The 17,470-nt window shown below is 37.4% G+C and overlaps 2 protein-coding genes across 9 annotated transcripts in view; both read right to left on the bottom strand.

The window, feature by feature from the left end:
• Window positions 1-113: 113 nt before the first annotated feature.
• LOC110844911 lies at window positions 114-3,451 on the bottom strand. Of its 3 annotated transcripts, XM_035848106.1 has the most exons (7): window positions 3,353-3,451; window positions 3,190-3,281; window positions 2,770-3,115; window positions 2,272-2,697; window positions 2,173-2,192; window positions 1,139-2,079; window positions 114-1,040 (listed from the first exon to the last, which is right to left on the bottom strand). In XM_035848106.1, the coding sequence occupies exons 3-7, from the start codon at window positions 3,093-3,095 to the stop codon at window positions 375-377; spliced, it is 2,379 nt and encodes a 792-aa protein (XP_035703999.1). In that variant the 5' UTR covers window positions 3,096-3,115; window positions 3,190-3,281; window positions 3,353-3,451; the 3' UTR covers window positions 114-374. The 3 variants fall into 3 exon arrangements, with proteins under 3 accessions (XP_035703999.1, XP_035703998.1, XP_021946929.1); XM_035848105.1 differs by having other exon boundaries at window positions 3,190-3,396; XM_022091237.2 differs by having other exon boundaries at window positions 1,148-2,079; window positions 3,190-3,395.
• A 183-nt stretch (window positions 3,452-3,634) lies between these two features.
• Window positions 3,635-17,470, bottom strand: part of LOC110842914 (mucin-5AC) — a 78,259-nt gene continuing 64,423 nt past the window's right edge. For 4 of the 6 annotated variants that reach the window (XM_035848624.1, XM_035848623.1, XM_035848625.1 and 1 more), the window contains 14 exons: window positions 16,399-17,465; window positions 11,917-12,403; window positions 10,968-11,014; window positions 10,464-10,874; window positions 10,207-10,388; window positions 9,681-10,123; window positions 9,266-9,533; window positions 8,926-9,083; window positions 8,490-8,693; window positions 8,319-8,422; window positions 7,788-8,147; window positions 7,587-7,675; window positions 6,651-6,686; window positions 3,635-6,569 (listed from right to left, as the gene is read on the bottom strand). In XM_035848624.1, the coding sequence (XP_035704517.1) occupies window positions 6,161-6,569; window positions 6,651-6,686; window positions 7,587-7,675; window positions 7,788-8,147; window positions 8,319-8,422; window positions 8,490-8,693; window positions 8,926-9,083; window positions 9,266-9,533; window positions 9,681-10,123; window positions 10,207-10,388; window positions 10,464-10,874; window positions 10,968-11,014; window positions 11,917-12,403; window positions 16,399-17,465 (4,265 nt within the window). In that variant the 3' untranslated portion in view covers window positions 3,635-6,160. Of the gene's footprint in view, window positions 6,570-6,650; window positions 6,687-7,145; window positions 7,234-7,586; window positions 7,676-7,787; window positions 8,148-8,318; window positions 8,423-8,489; window positions 8,694-8,925; window positions 9,084-9,265; window positions 9,534-9,680; window positions 10,124-10,206; window positions 10,389-10,463; window positions 10,875-10,967; window positions 11,015-11,916; window positions 12,404-16,398; window positions 17,466-17,470 lie in introns of all 6 variants that reach the window. The other 2 variants (XR_004834153.1, XM_035848626.1) reach the window with 2 other exon arrangements.

The following is a 17,470-nucleotide window of genomic DNA, read 5'->3' as shown; positions in this document are numbered from 1 at the left end:
ACTCTGTCTGTCCAGCCGCTTCATTTGGGAAATATGAGACTTTCGATGAGACATGAGTTGTACGATACTCCGAGTCGGAGTCTCCGACAGAATGAGATGAGACAACAACGGAGTAAAGTTTTTGAGGCTTGTGAATTTATTCAGTACCAGATTCATATTTATTTATTAGAGCAATAAAAATAAATAAATATTATTTTTATATTTCAACCTGAATGATTTCACTTTAAAAAGCTTTAACAGCTGTAATATATAAACCGGACGGGACAAGCTAAAGTTTAGCTTATAAACACATGTTTAAAATAAAAAATATTAATCGACATCAACTGCTAACCGGTAACTAAAATAGATTCGATTACATCAAAGCCAGATAAAAGTTAAGGATGCCAATCGTCAGTCTTTTTGTTTTTCTTCCAACCAGAAGAAGAAGATCCTGGTTGGTTGATCCTACCAGATTCTTCGCCGCCTCGTGGATCTCGCAAAATTCGGCAAATCGGCTCCCGTGGAATTGATCCAGGAGTCGTCCGTTTCTTATTAAAAGATTGATGGTCACTTTGCTGTATGGGTTTTGGACTAGAAAATTGGAGTTCAAAGCTGGATGGGTTACTGTCAGTTTCCCGTTCTCGTTTTCTAGTATATGGCCTTCGAGACGCTGAGAAATTAATATCTTCTGGGGCAATATCATTGACAAACATATTTGGATTATGTAGAAATCCACCAATTTTTGGAGGGGGTGGTGGAGTGGGGAGGAAAGTAGACCTTTTAGGAATATTTGGTGTCGATGTTGCTACACTTGGCATCCCTGCAATTCTGAATGGTGCGGGGGGAGGTCGAAGTGGTGGGGGACTAAGGGAAGCTTCGTTATTTGAAGGACTTTGTTGTTCCCAGTCAGACGTTGGCGAATCCGTAGGAGGTGGAGGTGATGGCGCTAGGGGGATGGGAGATCTGGGGAGTGGCGAAATTTCTACCGTTGACGATGGCACCATTATTTCTTCCTCGTCTTCACTTGATTCCGATTCACTGTCTTCTTCGTCTCCAGTAACCTATATATACAAATTAGGGAACGAGAGCGAAAATATTCTTTAGTTTTTATTTGCATAAATTACTACATGTGGGTACTATGCACATATATTACTCTTACGTATCTTACTTTAGGGGTAAAATGTTTCATAACATTTCCGTTTCCATTTTTAAGTACACGGTCCAAAAATTTGACACTTATGTCGCATTGAGACTGAAAGTATGCTAAATCAGCATCATCCAAAGCTCTGGCAACGTTATCAGTGAGGTCCAGAAAGTCTTGAACAATAACAGGCGAAAATATTTCCAACTTTTTCTCTCTTAAAGTCCCATCTGCATTCAGTCTATAATACTTTAAGATTTCAGAAGGCAACTGATTTTCAACTTGAGGACGGAAAGCTCTACTCTCAAGCACCATTCCAGTTGAACAACAAACTACGTTGTCTGTAAACTTAAAGTTGGCAAAGAACTGGAAAAATTCTTTGAGAATGGAAACGATGCTTAATGCACGAATACTTTTGTCATTCGTCACTCTTGCTCCTGGAACCTGCTTTCTATTTGAGCAAAAACCAATATTCATATTATCCACAATGCGAGGCGTGTTCTTCTTGTCCAACTCCCGTAATTCAGCAACGCTTGGAAAGAACTTGATCCTCGTTAAATGAAATACCATCAGCATGATCAAAATATATCCCTCAAATTCTTCTCCTTCCCTCAACTCGTGAAAGACTTGATGTGCTTTTCCCCAAAGGCGTATCATTGAGAACAATGGTCCCACGCGAACATCATGGTTTGTTAGGAACTTGAGCAAACGAGATTTTTGAACCGATAGAAAGTTTTCAAACTGTAGCTTGCAAGGCAAATGTTTCTGGTTAATAGTTTGCTTAAAACTGATTTCAGGAATATCCAGAACATTTGATGTGGAGTATTGAGAAACAAATGCAAATTTTAGAGATCCGTCTCCATCTTTACAAGTGGAAAGAATTTGAAAAGTTAATCCACACGCCATTGGATCAGAAGCATTTCTTATGATTTTCGCAGCAGATTTTGAGCTGAATTTGCCTGTTTAAAAAATAATAATCTACTATTAAATTGCATTGACATCTTTATTTTTGTTAGCTTTTTTATTAAAATATTATGACGTGTTGAACGCACCATAAGGGTCCACACATAGCCTGCGAAGAAAAAACGATGTTTAATATTAGTCTAAAAATTTAAACGTTTTTGAGAAATAAATTTAAATAATAACTTTACCTAAGTTCGTCTGAATCAAGACAAACTCCAAAAAAATCTGGCCCATAAGAGTAAACAACGCCATTGTTGAATGTAACAGCCACAACTTTATGAAGATCTTTAACAATCTTGGCTCGTAGTTCGGGATTGTGAAATTTACTTAGCGCTGTTAACTGTTCTTCAAGTGGGAGTAGAACCGGTGCAGTTTTCTTTTGATTTCTTTTCTTCTTCTTTCCTCCTTCTTTGCCATTTTCCTGGCTGTTCGCAATCTCACCATCTTCCAGGACTTCAATCTTTTGTTGGTCTGCACCCTCCCCATCTACAACCAGTACTTCTTCATTCGCCGTGTGCTCATTGTCAGTTTGGCACTCATATTTTTTTCTAATTTGGATTGGTTGTCTAAATATTTTGTGCTCCTCAACCTCTAAAATTTTCTTAACGGATTCTCTAAAATTATAAGTAGACACATTAATCAATGCGGTACTCAAATATGACATATTCCTTCATATTTCTACTCACGCTTCCTTAAAGAGGCAGGAAACAATGTTAGGCTTTGTGCCAGAGAGACTCGTGGGGCAGATAAATTCCTCAATGGGGCCCCCTTGTTTTGACAAATATTCTGCAATGTCGATGGGGTTGGCTTTGAGTTCGTGACATCCGACGACTTCAACTGCACGATATTTGACAGAGGTGGTTTCGCCCCACGTTCCACTGCCACCCTGGGGTTGACGAGTGAGGGCACGTTGGTGACCAAGGGAAGCTAAGTGGTGCACCCAAGAAGGATCGAAACGGTCATCCCGCTTGCATAGGTTACACACGAACAAAGGTGGAGGTGTAGAGGACATTGCTTATCAAGGCGGCTCAACTGTAAAACAAATATTTAACTGTTGATAAGATTAAAAATACTTACATAAATTGTTAACCAAAAAATTTACCAACCTAGTATGTAGCCAAACCTGACTCGTTTTTATTCGGTAGTTCGTCGTGTTCTTCGTATAAAATTCCTTCCATACCTTAATTGCCTTTCTACTCTACTCAAAGTCAATTATTGTTAGCTCATTAAAATAACTGCTTAAATTGGGTTTAAATTATTGTTTCGTACCGAATTATACCAATAACACCACAAAGTTTGTTTTGTATGGAATCAGTGCAATCAGCTCGAATATGAACAAACAGTGCTCCCTCAAACAAGTTGGGCAAACCTGAGAATTTCTCATGCGATTATGTAGTCTCACTTTTCTCGCATATTTAAAAAGCGAGAAAAGTGAGACTTTTATGCATTTCCTTTACCGAATTATTTTTCATTTCTACGTAGTTTTCAGCGATTTTATTGTTTCAAGCAAATGATTACGGTGATGATAATAATGAAGACAGACAACTCAAGTTTCCTTCCAGTTTCAATATTTTATTCCACTTATCTATTGACATATATAGATATCATATAATTTGTATTCCATTCATATTCTTAGCAGGAGGAGTGTACATAATAATATCATCTCATGTTTCTATTTTTATTCTACTAGCTCTAGTAATTTTACAATTTAGTGAATATTTTGTTTGCTCTTGGGTATATCATACTGTTCTAAATCAAGGTTTGTTTCTTGGGATTTGTCGTGGATTTATTATTCAACTACAACTGTACTGCACCGAGACCATACTCTTTATATATGTATACATAGCCAGATAATAATATGTAATACTAGCATCGAAATAGTCACATTAAAGTAAATGCAAGTTGTTAATTTATGGTGATGGGATACTTGTAATTACTTAAGGTTTTTGTGCCATACACACGGTAGATAAATGCATTTTCTGCACATTTGTCCTCGTCAATGTATTTTTTAAGAAACTAAAGATAAGCTTTTTTTCTTCTTCTTTTTCTCTATGAAGGTTGCTTTCATAATAAAACATAAATGCAGAAATAAATTCGCACTAATTTTTCACCCGATAAATCAGGAATTACGTTTAGTTTGCAAATATTGGACTGGAAATTAATTTGCAACTCTGGAATTCTGACCGACTGACAGTATTAGATAATAATATAGTAATAACATTAAATTCTCAAAACGGTTATTTTGATAATAATAATCAATAAGTGGTCAAAAGGAAGATCACATCCAACAATGTCGCAACCATATTATCGCAGCCATCATATAACAAAAGAGACAAAATATTTGGCAATTGATATAACATTTAATAATATGAAAAGTTTTTGTAAATGTATAATATTCTCCTCTCTATCTTATACAAGTACAAATTAAGTATCTACTTGGAAAATATTTATGGCAAGATTTGACATACTTGAAAATCAGGCAGGATTACAGAATTTGAATGCGAGAATACTCTGATTGTCATAAAATTACCCTTTTTATCTATTTTGTTGGCAAATTTGTTCTTGATTCAGTATCAAATCATTAAACCTGCCTGATCTGATTTGATTTTTTAGGTTCGTTCTACGTACTCATAGGTTATACACACACAATATGTGACTATATACGTGCAACACAAATAATAAAGGTTTTTAAGATCGGTTATATTTTTTCGGTTACTTTTAATACTAAACTAAATATGTACGACTACACGATAGTGGATGGAACTGTTCTTCAATATAAGTATATGTATGTATATGGGTAAGTATGAATATTATGTAATTAATACCTTCACAAAAATAGGGACATTTTCTTCCTGATATAATAACAACCCTTATGCATTCCTTCAAAACAGAACTTTCCTGGTAATTAGCATTCTGCTGCATGTGATTCTAAGCGTATATATTTTTTAAATTTTATCTCCAAACAATATAGTAATAATAAAGCTACTTAAATCAAAAGGAATATAGAGCACAAAATTGAAGTGGATAGTTTCGCTAAAACCATTCCAATACTCCTCAGCCCAATATAGATAATTGTTGAGAAAATATTACAAGCATCATGAAAAGTGAAGCATTTTAATCAAACGAAACACCTTCATAAATACATCTGTCTGTGTAATATCATGTCCGTCGTTCATTTTTCAGTGACTCGATATTTACACAAAAACTGCTATACTATCATAGCAGCAGTACTCGAAATGCAAATCTGGCTTGTTTAATAATTGGTATTATTGCAACTTTATTGAGATCGTTGAAGTTGAGATGTCTTTAATGAGATTTTTTTGCTGTTGAGTAGATTTTTGTTGATTGAATATTAAATTTGACTATGTTGTAATTGACTTATAAACTGGGCGTATTGTTGGGCTTGTTGATGTTCATTCACAATAATATATCGTATTTCGTTCAATTTGTAACTTTAACAAAAAGTTTACAGATTAAAACTTACGGACACAGGTTGAACAGGTATACTCGTATTTCTTTAGCTGTACTTTCTCCATCGTGCTTCTTAACTAACGCCACACATACTTGTAAATAATAATCAGCTAATTGTTGGAGGTGGTTTATGGGAAAATATGTACTATGATTCCTATTAATACTAATATATTCTCTTCATTCAAATTTTCTTCATTTACACTGACGTACTTATTTCACTAAGCAATCTGTGACATAATTACGCTACTTTTAGTCAGGTAGACAGGTTGACAATTAAAGCTTCTTTCGTTTATACATACGCAGCAGGGGTTTCTGTAACACGTCAATTAACTGTCAAGTAAAAGTATCGCTATAAATCTACGCAAGATGAACTTGTGTCCATTCGCTGTTAAAAAACTACGAAAAATGGTATTATGATATTATGGAATAAATGTTCTACACATGCTGAAGCCATCATAATGGCCATACATATATTAGCATTAGGTATATCGTAATTTATGGCATTGCTAGATATCCTTATCATCTTTTATTATTTTCCTACGTTTGTTTGGCATTCGTCTCCTTAAAGGTTATCCTATCCTTATCGGGAACCAAGAGTATCCAGTATCATGTAGTAGTGGCTTGGAGTTGCAGTGGATGAGCAGTTGGAGGAGGAGATGATTTTTGAAAGCAAGAGGGTGTGGTTGTTGGAGTCGTTGGGCTGGTGATGGCGGAGATAGTCGTCGTCGTCGTCGTCGTGGAGATTGGCGACAGAGCCGTCGTCTCAAATTTCACGTTCGCAATGGATTCCACCTTGACAATTTTTGGCATGAATGGGGCCACCGGGGCCGGTGTGGTAGGAGGGGATGATGCAGCTTGAAGTGATTTCGCCAAGTTTGCACATGCCTTTCCAAATATATGTTTTTGAAGTGCATCCGCAATTTTCTCCTTATTTTCCAAAAGGGTGGCAGCAGACGCAGGGGAAAGCACAGGAGCTGGGGAGTTGGAAGGAGGTGTTGGTGTTCGATGAGATTTCCTGTTGAAATATTACATAATTATATACAAATCATATAATTTGAAGTACTTAAATTTGCATTCATTATTTATTATCACTTACATATGTGCGCTTCGACTCTTCACTTTACTGAATATTCTGAAAAATAAAAATAACACGTTAGGAATATAACAATTATGTGTGCAATTCCAATTTAAAAATCTCAAGTACATGTAGTGACGTATGCGTTATGGTACATATAGTATACGTTACGACAACCGTGCTCACATGGACAAAGTAAATATGGATGCATGCACATTTATTTTTTGAAAAACACACTCACAAAACTGTGGATCGATGTCATAAACTGTGATCAAAAATGTTATAATCACAAAATTTACCCATTCCCAAAATCACATGCAAAACTGAAGCAGCAATAACAATAATAATAATATTTAGAAAAGCAATTGAACGTATGTATGTAGTGTGAAAGGAGTGACGAAGAAGGAGAAAAATATTTGCACAAAAATGATGACATAATAATTTATGGACAAAATTGATACAGAAAAGGAAATAAAATGTTTACAAGGGACACGCTAAAGTTAATGAAACGATTACCTTAACATTTTAATGAAAGATTGATTTAATGCGATTCGATAGAGAGAGAGAGAGACGCGGAACAAATCAAAAGTCCGGTAAATCATTGCTAAAGTAAAATTAATAAAAGAGTCATAAAATGCATAAGCTCTAATATATACGAATCATGAACATTGTTGTCATCATTTTACTTTATTATCAGTCTAACAAAGTCAAAATACAAGAATGAATGAACAGAAACTCAACTCAAGACGCCACTATTTCAAAAGTGATCGGTTAGTTATAGCTTCATTTTGCACAGACGACAATCAAGATTTAAAAATTAAATAGTAGTGGCCGAGTATTTTACAGAAATCGAAAGATACAAAATAACGATTAATTGAGTAATCAATAAAAAGAGGAAAAAACTTGCAATAGAGATCATATCCAAGAAATTCAGTATTGACTACGCTATATACTTACTTTCCACAGATTTTACATGGATATTCATCGTTGAGACTGAGACCACGGCTGCTGGCTGGACTTGTTTGATGGGATTTATTCTGTTTTGCCTACAGTAAAATAAACCAACGTGAGCATTATTGAAATTAAAAATAATGTTACTGCAAAGCAACTGAGAAAATTCTCGAACAATTTTACTTTTTAAACATATTGTTTGTTTACCGACACGGAAGATTTTTGCGAAGTTGTCGGAAGTTGAACTTGAGTGCAGGTTGGGACAGGGGGGATTGTTTTTAGAAGCTCCACAGTGAACGCAGCCTCCCTCTTTTTCCACATGGATCTTATCCTCTCATACTCGTTGGGACACACTTTCTTCCATAATTGGTAAAATGACACACATGCCTCCCCAGATTTGGTGACAAGTTCCTTCGAAACTTCCAAAAAGTCCTTCCCATGACGAACAAGAGACTCCTGAAACTGGAGGATTTCTTGTCGAGTCCACTTTTCACGCTCTGGATATTTGTATTGGAAAAGATGCACTGGCAGTTTGGGTTCAGGATTCATCAACAGGAGCATGGCCACCTAAAATCATAAATATACACATACCTATGTACATCCAGTAAATTGCATGTATGTAAAATGATTTCATGGAAAGAATAATAATAAATATAAAGAATAATATTGTAAGTAAATTGCATTGATGATGAACCAATTGAATGACTACGTTTATGAAACTTTCATGAAAATACTCACATTAATGTCACCATTGCACAAATTCAGGATGTGAAGAGCATACTCAATATTTCGACCACCTCCAGGTATGGCAGAACAGCATGCAAATTCAAGGTACTTCTCAACTGCAAAAAAATTAAGAAGAAAATTATATAGTTTTTCGTAATGCAAAATATTGTAAAGGTTAGTTACCGTCTTCTTTAAAGCAGTTAGAAATCGAATCCGGAGACCAGAGTAAATCTTCGGGTCGCTTTAACATGTAGTTGTTTTTGATTGTGTGTTTTTGCTCCAAAGGAGGAATTACTGCTTGGAAGTTTATACCAAGATTTATCCTGGGTCGGTCTTTCCGGTTGTCATCCACATGAGTAAGTTTTGCAGAAAATGTCCAGAAAAGCCCTGGAAGATACAGAAATTGATAACTCAGGATGAAAGTGGAGCAAGTACATAAGTTTATGCATTAAATCATATGCAGGGTTCATAAAAGAAATAATTAATGATGTTTGTAAATTTCTTGAAAAACCAATTAACGAGCTCATGAATTAAATTACAAAATTACTCAAAACAGTTTATAGGCAAAAATAAAATAAGTATAAGACATCTCATTATGTAAAATTGATAATGCACTCACCTGGAGCGGACCGAACTGGGCTCAGAATTGGATATGGTGTAAAATGAGGTGGAGATTGGGACGTCTGTGGCCGTAAATTAGATGCTAGTGTTGCGTAACCTTTCCTCTTTGGCACTTTTGAGATAAGCGAGTTCGGGTTGACATTCAATGTGAAAATTCTGAAAGAAATCAGAGAAACCATTACCTTTATTACAACTCTTCTACTGCAAATAAGTACATCGGGGCTGATCGGGGGCAATGCAAACCAATAAACTTGAACGCATTACATACCACATATGTTCAGCAATATTACCCTTGTTTCTGCATATAAGAGTAGGGAAAGGGTTATACTTATGCGTACCTGTGCGGACTTCGAAATGACTCCTCCAGAGAATCTCCCATTATTAGACATGGCTCATTTCCTGTCGAAACACCTCCCAGAGTGTAAGAAGACGTCGTTATCATGGTAGATGGAGAACTGGAAATCGCTGAAATCGAGGGTGAGGGTAGTGAAACGGGCAACCTTGAAGAGTTTGTGTCGTAGAGTAGTGAGTGATTTGAAATGTTTGATTGTTCACAATTTCCATCAGTTTCACGACCCAATGTAAATGAAAATGATGGTTGAGAACCTACACAACATGAAATACATAAAATCAATTCCTATGACCTTGTTCATTAACTCAACACAAAGTATGAATGTTGAGGTCGGCATAACTCAAAAGTATTCATAAGTGCGTCATTGTTGATTCTTTTGCAATTTATTTACTCCCACTTACCGGATATCGAACACTGTTCCATCGCCTGCATCTGAGAAGTTGTGAGCAATAACCCACTTGTTTGAGTCAAATTGTGTGATGACGCCCCCAAAGCGGAAATTGAAGTTGTCAACAGATTACTCGGGGTTCCATTATTATTATTGTTGGCACAATTAATAGACACAGTTTTCATCCCGTTACTGGAAGTAGCTACAGGAGAGACCATGACCAACTGTTGATTAGAGTTTGCCATCAAATTTGCGTGGGTGACATTTTGCGATGTGGTTTCGAACGGAAATGGGAATGGAAATAATGGAGACTGCAAAGCGTTATGTGACTCCAGACTAGCAGGTGGGGTGGGATAAATAAATGACGGAGAATCGGCAAGACATGAATCAAGATCCCCACTCTGAGAATGTACCGATCCTGGAGCCGGGGTAAAAAATATTGGATCCATGGTTGGCCTTGGAGTAAAAAAGAAAACAAAGACTTATAAACTGAACATTATGACATCATAAAAACTTTATCAGATATTTAGTAGGCTTACAATGGAGTAAAGGGATTGTCATTGCTGGAAGCCGTTGGTGTGGCTGGTTCGGTGGTGAACAATGAGTAGTTGAAAAAATCTGCGGATATCTGAGATGAGTCGGATCCAGTGCCAATCCCTGACTCGCACAACATGGATTCGTCTATTGAAGAGAAAAATGAGTCCGGACAGATACTAGACACCTGTAATTCATGATAATTCATGATAAGTAACCATTATAAAATGCAGCATAATAATAATAAATTAATTATATGTACCTTATTGAAGACTTCCTCTTCCAAAAGATATTCTGCATGCGAGTCTTCAAATGGAAGGGGTTGACAATGCTGATTACTGCTGGTAAATGTGAGTGTAGGGTTACTGCTGTTATTTTTTGGTAAATTGTGGACGTCCGCTTGGTGAAATTGACTTGTGTTTGCAGACGAGGAGAGGGGAGGAGGAGGAGAAGACTGAAGTGGAACTAACGGCTTTTTGGTTGGTGTGGTTGGGGACGATGTAGGAGGAGACGTTTTCGGAGTGCTAGAAGCAGATGAGCTCAAGGAACCAGCATTTCGTTGACGTTGGATTATCTTCTCCTCGATCAAAGCACGCACACTGACGCTCGCAGTTTGCAGGGGAGCTCCTTGCGTCTCCTTCGTTGCCGGTTCCTTTTTTCTCCCGTCCGTCTCCTGAAAGTCGATAATTAAAGTTTGCATTAAAATTTGCATTATTAAAATCAATTCCGCCGATTATAGACCAAAGTGATGCAAATTAGGTCTGACCTTCTTAAAGTATCCTCCATGTAGCCTCATATGCCCGTTCAATGCAGCTGTAATTCGCAATTCATTTTTATTAATTAAATAGCTTAAATTTTGAAAAAGAGGAGTGAACAGGTCGAGGCTTGGTTGAGAATAATTTTTTTGCACCGAGCAGTCAACAAACAAAAACTATAAAAAACTTTCTTCTGGCCAAATTAATTTTTAAAAATGAAAAATATTAGTAATGCACCCTCCTCAGGTAAATTACGTTTTACTGTCCGTTGACCTTTACCACCTTTTCAACAAGAAATTCTGTGGAACAGAAGAAGGTAAAATTACCGACAGAATATGACGGATCTGAACTCTTTGATGAAATAATGGCACACGAAGCGTTGATTGAAGAGAATTTTATGATCAAAATCAAAAAAAATCTGATGGGTAAAAGTAGTCATGTCCCAGCAGAGGCTTGATGGATCCTCGACCAGTTCAGCTTCGAGTGGTAAGTGGATGATGATTTTTAATTAAATTAGTGATGCACAATGTGTAAATATGTAAATACACGAATCATGTTTCGTTTGTCTTATTCGGTCCTTGCGATCTAACTAATCAATGATAAGCCTCATAGTTTATATAAGTTTGCATATGGGCGGACTGCTAGACATCATAGAAATTCGTGGAGCATCGACAACTATAAGACAGACCTCAATTTAAAAAATGAACTTCATCATGTAACGACATTGGGCTATTTTCACAGAGGACTTGGACAAAATGCAGATGAGAAGAGTCGTGCAATGATGAAGTGAGACTTGATAAGTTAGAACGTATTGTATAAAGGATAAAACTATTAACTTAGAAAATCATCGAATCAGTAAGAATTTGTGTGATTTTACTAGCATTGCACTCAACGACATGTTTACTCGTTCTTTTTAAAACTAAATATTTAAAGAATTACTTATTTGTACTCATTACTTACGGGTATTCTTAAAGCGTCTGCAACAAATGGCGCATTCTACAGGCTTATCTTCTGCTTTTCCTGTAGGATTCTGAGTCGAAGAGTTCTCATCCCCACCTCCAAGGATGACGTTTATATCCCCTGCACCACCACCACCGTTGTGATTACTACCACTGCCCACACCACCCACTTGTGAAGTTGCCTTGTTCTTATTGGCGTCCACTGCTGTCGGAGATGAACTTTTAGAATTGCTAGTCACGCCGCCGTTAAGAATGGTTGTTGTTGTTGTACTTGGAGGTAAACTTTGCTTCGTCGTCGGAACAGCATTGCTGAATCCTTGATGTTGATGAATACCGGAGCTGTATATGACCGCACTCTCTTCCGTCGTTTGCTGAATAATCTGGTGGATAAGTTCCAACTGTTCTTTGAGACTGTGGGGAGAACTTAGTTGAGGGCTAGAGGGACACTTGAGAACTATTCCGCCCAAAGAGGAAGAACATTTCCCCATCTGCAAGTAAAATGCAAATGAAAATCAGTTTAGGTTTGAAATGTCTGAGCGGCTGCTGCTGCTACTGGTGTTGGGAAGGCGATAGGGCTTATAAAAACTTATTTGCTAGGACGATGCTACTTAGTTAGTCTATTTCTTGGGAGTAATAAGGAATAAAAATATTAAATTACGCCACATCACATTCAAGTCATGAAAAAGTCAATTCCACGTTTTAAACTCGGACATTTATTTGGCTCCAGTTCAGTTTTCGTTTTCATTTGTGCAATTCATAAATCACGGAGGTGGAATGTTCAGCAATGCAAACCATGCAAACCACGATATTTTCCGTCTTTATCTCATATACGTACATATATGTGTGTATACGTACACATGTACATATGCACGTACAGCTTTATCGCTAATTTATTATCTCGCGGCTATATCCTAAAAGATTTAATATCTTGGAATTGACTGCCTATCACCCCTTATAAATTACAAGTCCTGAGTCCGGCATATCGAGGCAATGATAATTAAAGCAATAATCACAATAATAATATGAACACAAGATAAAGATCGTTTCATCAGTATTTTCTGAATCTGAAAATTGTGTTGCCAATGTTTATATTGTCAAATCTTAAAAATGTCCCCGTACCAAAGCCGAGTCAAAACATATCATTCATTCACAAGTCGTATAGTTGCCAAGAATTTAAATGGGCCGTGAGAATCAACCAAATCCAGTACATATTCAACATACATAATAACGCACACATACAACTTTGCACTTCACGTTCCCGTATGTAAACCAAAAATTGCTCACACTATTCACACAGCATCCAAGAAAAATTTTAATGGGAACGGCTACATGTTCTCCACACTCATTAATTTACATTTTATCATGTTGGTAGTCCTGAATATATTAAGTTTTAGCTGGTCCTCATTTAGCATTCAGTTTTAAATAAATAGTTCACAAATAATTGTGTCATCATCATCAACAGCGCAACACGTACGCCACATGGTAAGACAATTAGGAGCGATTTTCAGCCCTAAATAAATTTTACATAAATCGGTAATGTTTTCTTTTACCCTTCGCCATGCATAGATCATGTAGCAGGACGGGATTATAGGTATCCCACGAGCACGGAAGGAGCAATAAGCAAGTTGTTGATGTTTTCATTTGTTTGCTTTGCTACACTTTCGCCAATAATAAACCAAACGGTCATAATGCTATCATGGGATGGTATGGGATGCTATCATGGGAGGGTATGCATCAGAAAGGAGGAGGCAACCCCATAATAAAACGGAATAAAAAATAAATCCATCCACAACATGAGTGACTGTCACACCTACGCACCGAGATTGTAAGAGATAAGCACTTTAACTAATGTCTTAATACCCTCCCATTAAATTCGATCAATGATCAGGCTTACATACTTGGATGCATGGAAGAACCGTCTGTAAAAATCTGCCTTGTTTTTAACATTTAAATCTGCCTTGAAAAAAGTGTAACTGAATCTGTATCTGAAAAGTCAACTGGATTTAAACCTTATCTTTAAACTCCTGGCAGAGAACCAAGTGCCAACCAACTCCCATTTTATTTTCACGCTTTGTAAATTAACGTGCCGTTAAGTTATAGTAGAGACAGAAAATTAGGCTGCTGAACGGATATCAACCCTAAATCCTACCCGGCGAGAGAAAAATATATGTCGACAGACGCCGGTATAAACTTAAACATAACAATGTTTTCAGTTTTCGTAGGGAACCGTGCATAATAATGTGTAGGAAAAGAAACAATTGTTATGGTGTATTGCATGTACGTGTATTGCATAAATACAGATATCGTGTACCTAGTAAATATAATCTGGAAATATAAGACAAGGGTTGCAGCAGGTAATGTGTAACGGGGAGATACTTGGCAAAAAAAGATATTGACGTTGACACACAATCCGTGTCTCCTCAAGATGTTTGAATTTTCGCCTATTTTCTCATCTTTGTTGTGAACTCAGAATATATAAATATTTTGTGTATAATGGCCTTGTAATAACTACAGTTAAGGTTGATTGCATGTACGTGTAGAAAATTGAGATTTTCACGGCATTTACGAATGTTCTTTGAGGAGCAAACTTTTCAGAACATGGGATAAGACATTCCTTCCAGTATTATATTACCACCATTTAATATGCTCGTGTGTGAGACAGTAGAAAGAAAGTAATCCTACTCTCACTTCAGTGCTATCAGTACATCAAGTATGTAGTAAGTATGTACATACGTAGTTACGTAGTAAGTAGTAAATGCGATACGATACAAACTCGAATGAATTGTACGGGTTGGTCTACTCTGCACTTTTTGTAGGATGTCGGTATTTGAGCCGAACCATTAGAATTCTGAATGAGATAAATCTGCCAACAAGATCACATTCATAACGGGAGAAAGAAGTAGTGCATATTATGAACCATTTCAAATGTCATTAAGAAACGAGCATTATCCGTCCATCCATCAGACAGGGGGTAGCAATAGCACGATGATGATGATGATGAGGACATGGTAAGAGGGAGGGAGGCTTACAAACTTTTGCCAACTCTGGGCCAACATAAGAACAGCGAAACTTTGGACCACAGCAGCAGTCGGATAATGCTCGAGAGACTCATGAAGATTAAAAACCTACTGAACTAACTTCAAAAGCCAACCCACTCAATTTCAGTTGGCGTCATAATCGTAAAACTCGTAAAGTGAAATGAAAATTGAAATTATAACAAGGCTTAAATTGAACTTGGGTAGTACATGGCAAAAACTACGTACATAGCTACATGTACATACATATGTACAGAATATATTTACGTGTTTAGAGAGTCCCTCTCTTCTGTATTTTATATTATTATTATGAGTGGAGAGTTAGATAAAGAATTCAAGTCGTTACTTTGTAATGAGAAAAATTATAAGAGGCAAACATCTAATTATCCAGTTTTAACCAGTCAATAAGTAGATCACTACTTTTTTTTATGAATGGATAGACTAGAGACGAATTAAGGAAAGCTGCTGCAACACACTTATTAAAAAGAGAGACGGAGACGTTATTTTTTAAACAAAAACACACGAATATGTACAAGAGCCAAGCTGTGGAGATGACAACCATGAGACCATGAGACAGAGATTTAAAAAAAGATAGCATCATTTTGCATATGGTTCGAGGTTGGTAGTAAGTGGAGCTGTTTTTCTAATAGTACGTTAAAACATAATCAATGGGGAGGCTCAATTAACACTCTCGTAAATTGGCAGGTGAGCCAACAAATTGTGAATTGTTTGGTTGTGAAGTCACAAAAGTATGAGAAAATTATGAAAGAGCTGTGAGATGACGATGAGTCATCATCATATAAATATACGAATTACGGTATGTACATGATTTACGCTCATGTCGCTGTTGTTGTGCAAATTATTACAAGTTAATGGAGAAATTCCTTTGGTACCATGCATAACCCCAAATTGCGCTGGCACTAAACTGTATGTATTTAAAATTACCAAAACATGGTTGATTTTTGAGACAAATGAAGGATTTTGATTTCTTGGTTGAATCTGCTGGTCCAAATGTATTTCGTGTTTCACCAAATGAGTGCTGTATTACATGATAAATATGTAGCTACACATAATATGCACGTACATACACATATACATATAGGTAGACATACACATATATATGTAGGAGGAGGTGTGTTTAGTAGATGTACCGTTTGCGGTTTTCTCTTCTAGAGAGATTTATAGTGGCAGGTTGTGGGACTGACATTTATGGTCTGCTAATTGATTCTCGGGTCTATTTATTTCCTAATTTCAAGCATCGCCTCCACCAACAACAACCTGGCTATGCACGTTTGGACTATGAATATATGTAAAAGTCCTCTTGGGGGGGAGATAGCATGTGTATTTACGTAGCTACATATCTCCTTTGCTATATCAATTTCCATCTCTACTCGTATCAACTATTCAATGTGTGTGCTGATCATAAAATTCTTCAACGTAAAACTCACCTCAGAATTGTCACTGCTTGAGTTTCCCAAACTACTGCACCAGGACGAGGTTGTCGACGAAGGTGACGAAGAACTTAAGTGCAAATGAAACTGCTTCGTGGGAAAGAGACCGTTGCCATTATTATTGGCACATGAAGCGATCAGCGACTCTTTGATAAGGGTGACAGCGGCCGCGTCCACGTCATTTTCGCTAACATCCCCTCGACAAACAAGGGCTGCCACTGCTCTCTGAGTCAGTAACTGATGAAGCTGACTCTGACTTGGGCTGCCCTCTTTTACAATATCACTGTTTTGTATGCAGCAGAAATCCTCAACATTCTTCCCCGAACTGTTATTATTCAACTTGTCATCCGAAGATGAAGAAGGTAGACAAAGTTCCTCGTCCAAGCCCATTTCGTCCTCCAATTCCTCATGTATCACACCCATTTCTATTAGACTGGACTCCAAGAGGGCCGCCGCCGCATTTTCTGCAGACGTGGAGTCTTCCATGCTCAGCAAGTTCTCCACAGAGGTCAAAAGCTCGTGGTCATCGACTCCAGTATTATTACCACCATCTTCCTCCTCGTCGTGAGGGGAAGACGACCCTTGACATAGGAGGGGGTTGGGGTTAGCACTGCCATTGTTATTATTCTGGCTGGATATGGAATTTAAGGATTTTGCCACTTTTGGGGCTTTGGCTTTTTGAGTTTGACTTTTATTACACTTTTTACTCTTTGGGTGGTGCGACTTTGATTTGTTGGGATCACAGCCGTTGTTGGGCTTCGATGATGATGATGAAGAAGTGGAGGAGGGAATGATGATACTGAACTCGCTTTCGGTATGAGGAGTTGGAGCAATGGTCATGGTGGCGAGCGTGTCGGACCCGTGGCGACTTTCGACATGGCGACGAAGCGACCTTGCATCACAATACGATTTCCCACAATCATTTGCAGAGCATTCGAATGGCTTTTTGGAACGATGGGTCAGCATGTGCCCATTGAGATGGTCTTGACGCTTAAACGCCTTGGCACACACGGAGCACGTGTGTCGCCTCTCGTCACTGTGGGTAAGCTTGTGCTTTGTGAGAGCTGAA

Source organism: Folsomia candida, unplaced genomic scaffold (assembly GCF_002217175.1).
Source record: "Folsomia candida strain VU population unplaced genomic scaffold, ASM221717v1 Fcan01_Sc002, whole genome shotgun sequence".
Taxonomy (NCBI): domain Eukaryota; kingdom Metazoa; phylum Arthropoda; class Collembola; order Entomobryomorpha; family Isotomidae; genus Folsomia; species Folsomia candida.
This window is presented reverse-complemented; position numbering and strand designations above follow the sequence as displayed.

What these genes read in the sequence shown, in the direction of transcription:
- LOC110844911 (XM_035848106.1), bottom strand. Translation starts at nt 3,095, where the DNA reads ATGTCCTCTACACCTCCACCTTTGTTCGTGTGTAACCTATGCAAGCGG. An exon ending in CTTGATTCAGACGAACTTAG is followed by an intron (nt 2,193 to 2,271) that starts GTAAAGTTATTA and finishes TTTTCTTCGCAG; the next exon opens with GCTATGTGTGGACCCTTATG. An exon ending in GCTATGTGTGGACCCTTATG is followed by an intron (nt 2,080 to 2,172) that starts GTGCGTTCAACA and finishes TTTTTTAAACAG; the next exon opens with GCAAATTCAGCTCAAAATCT.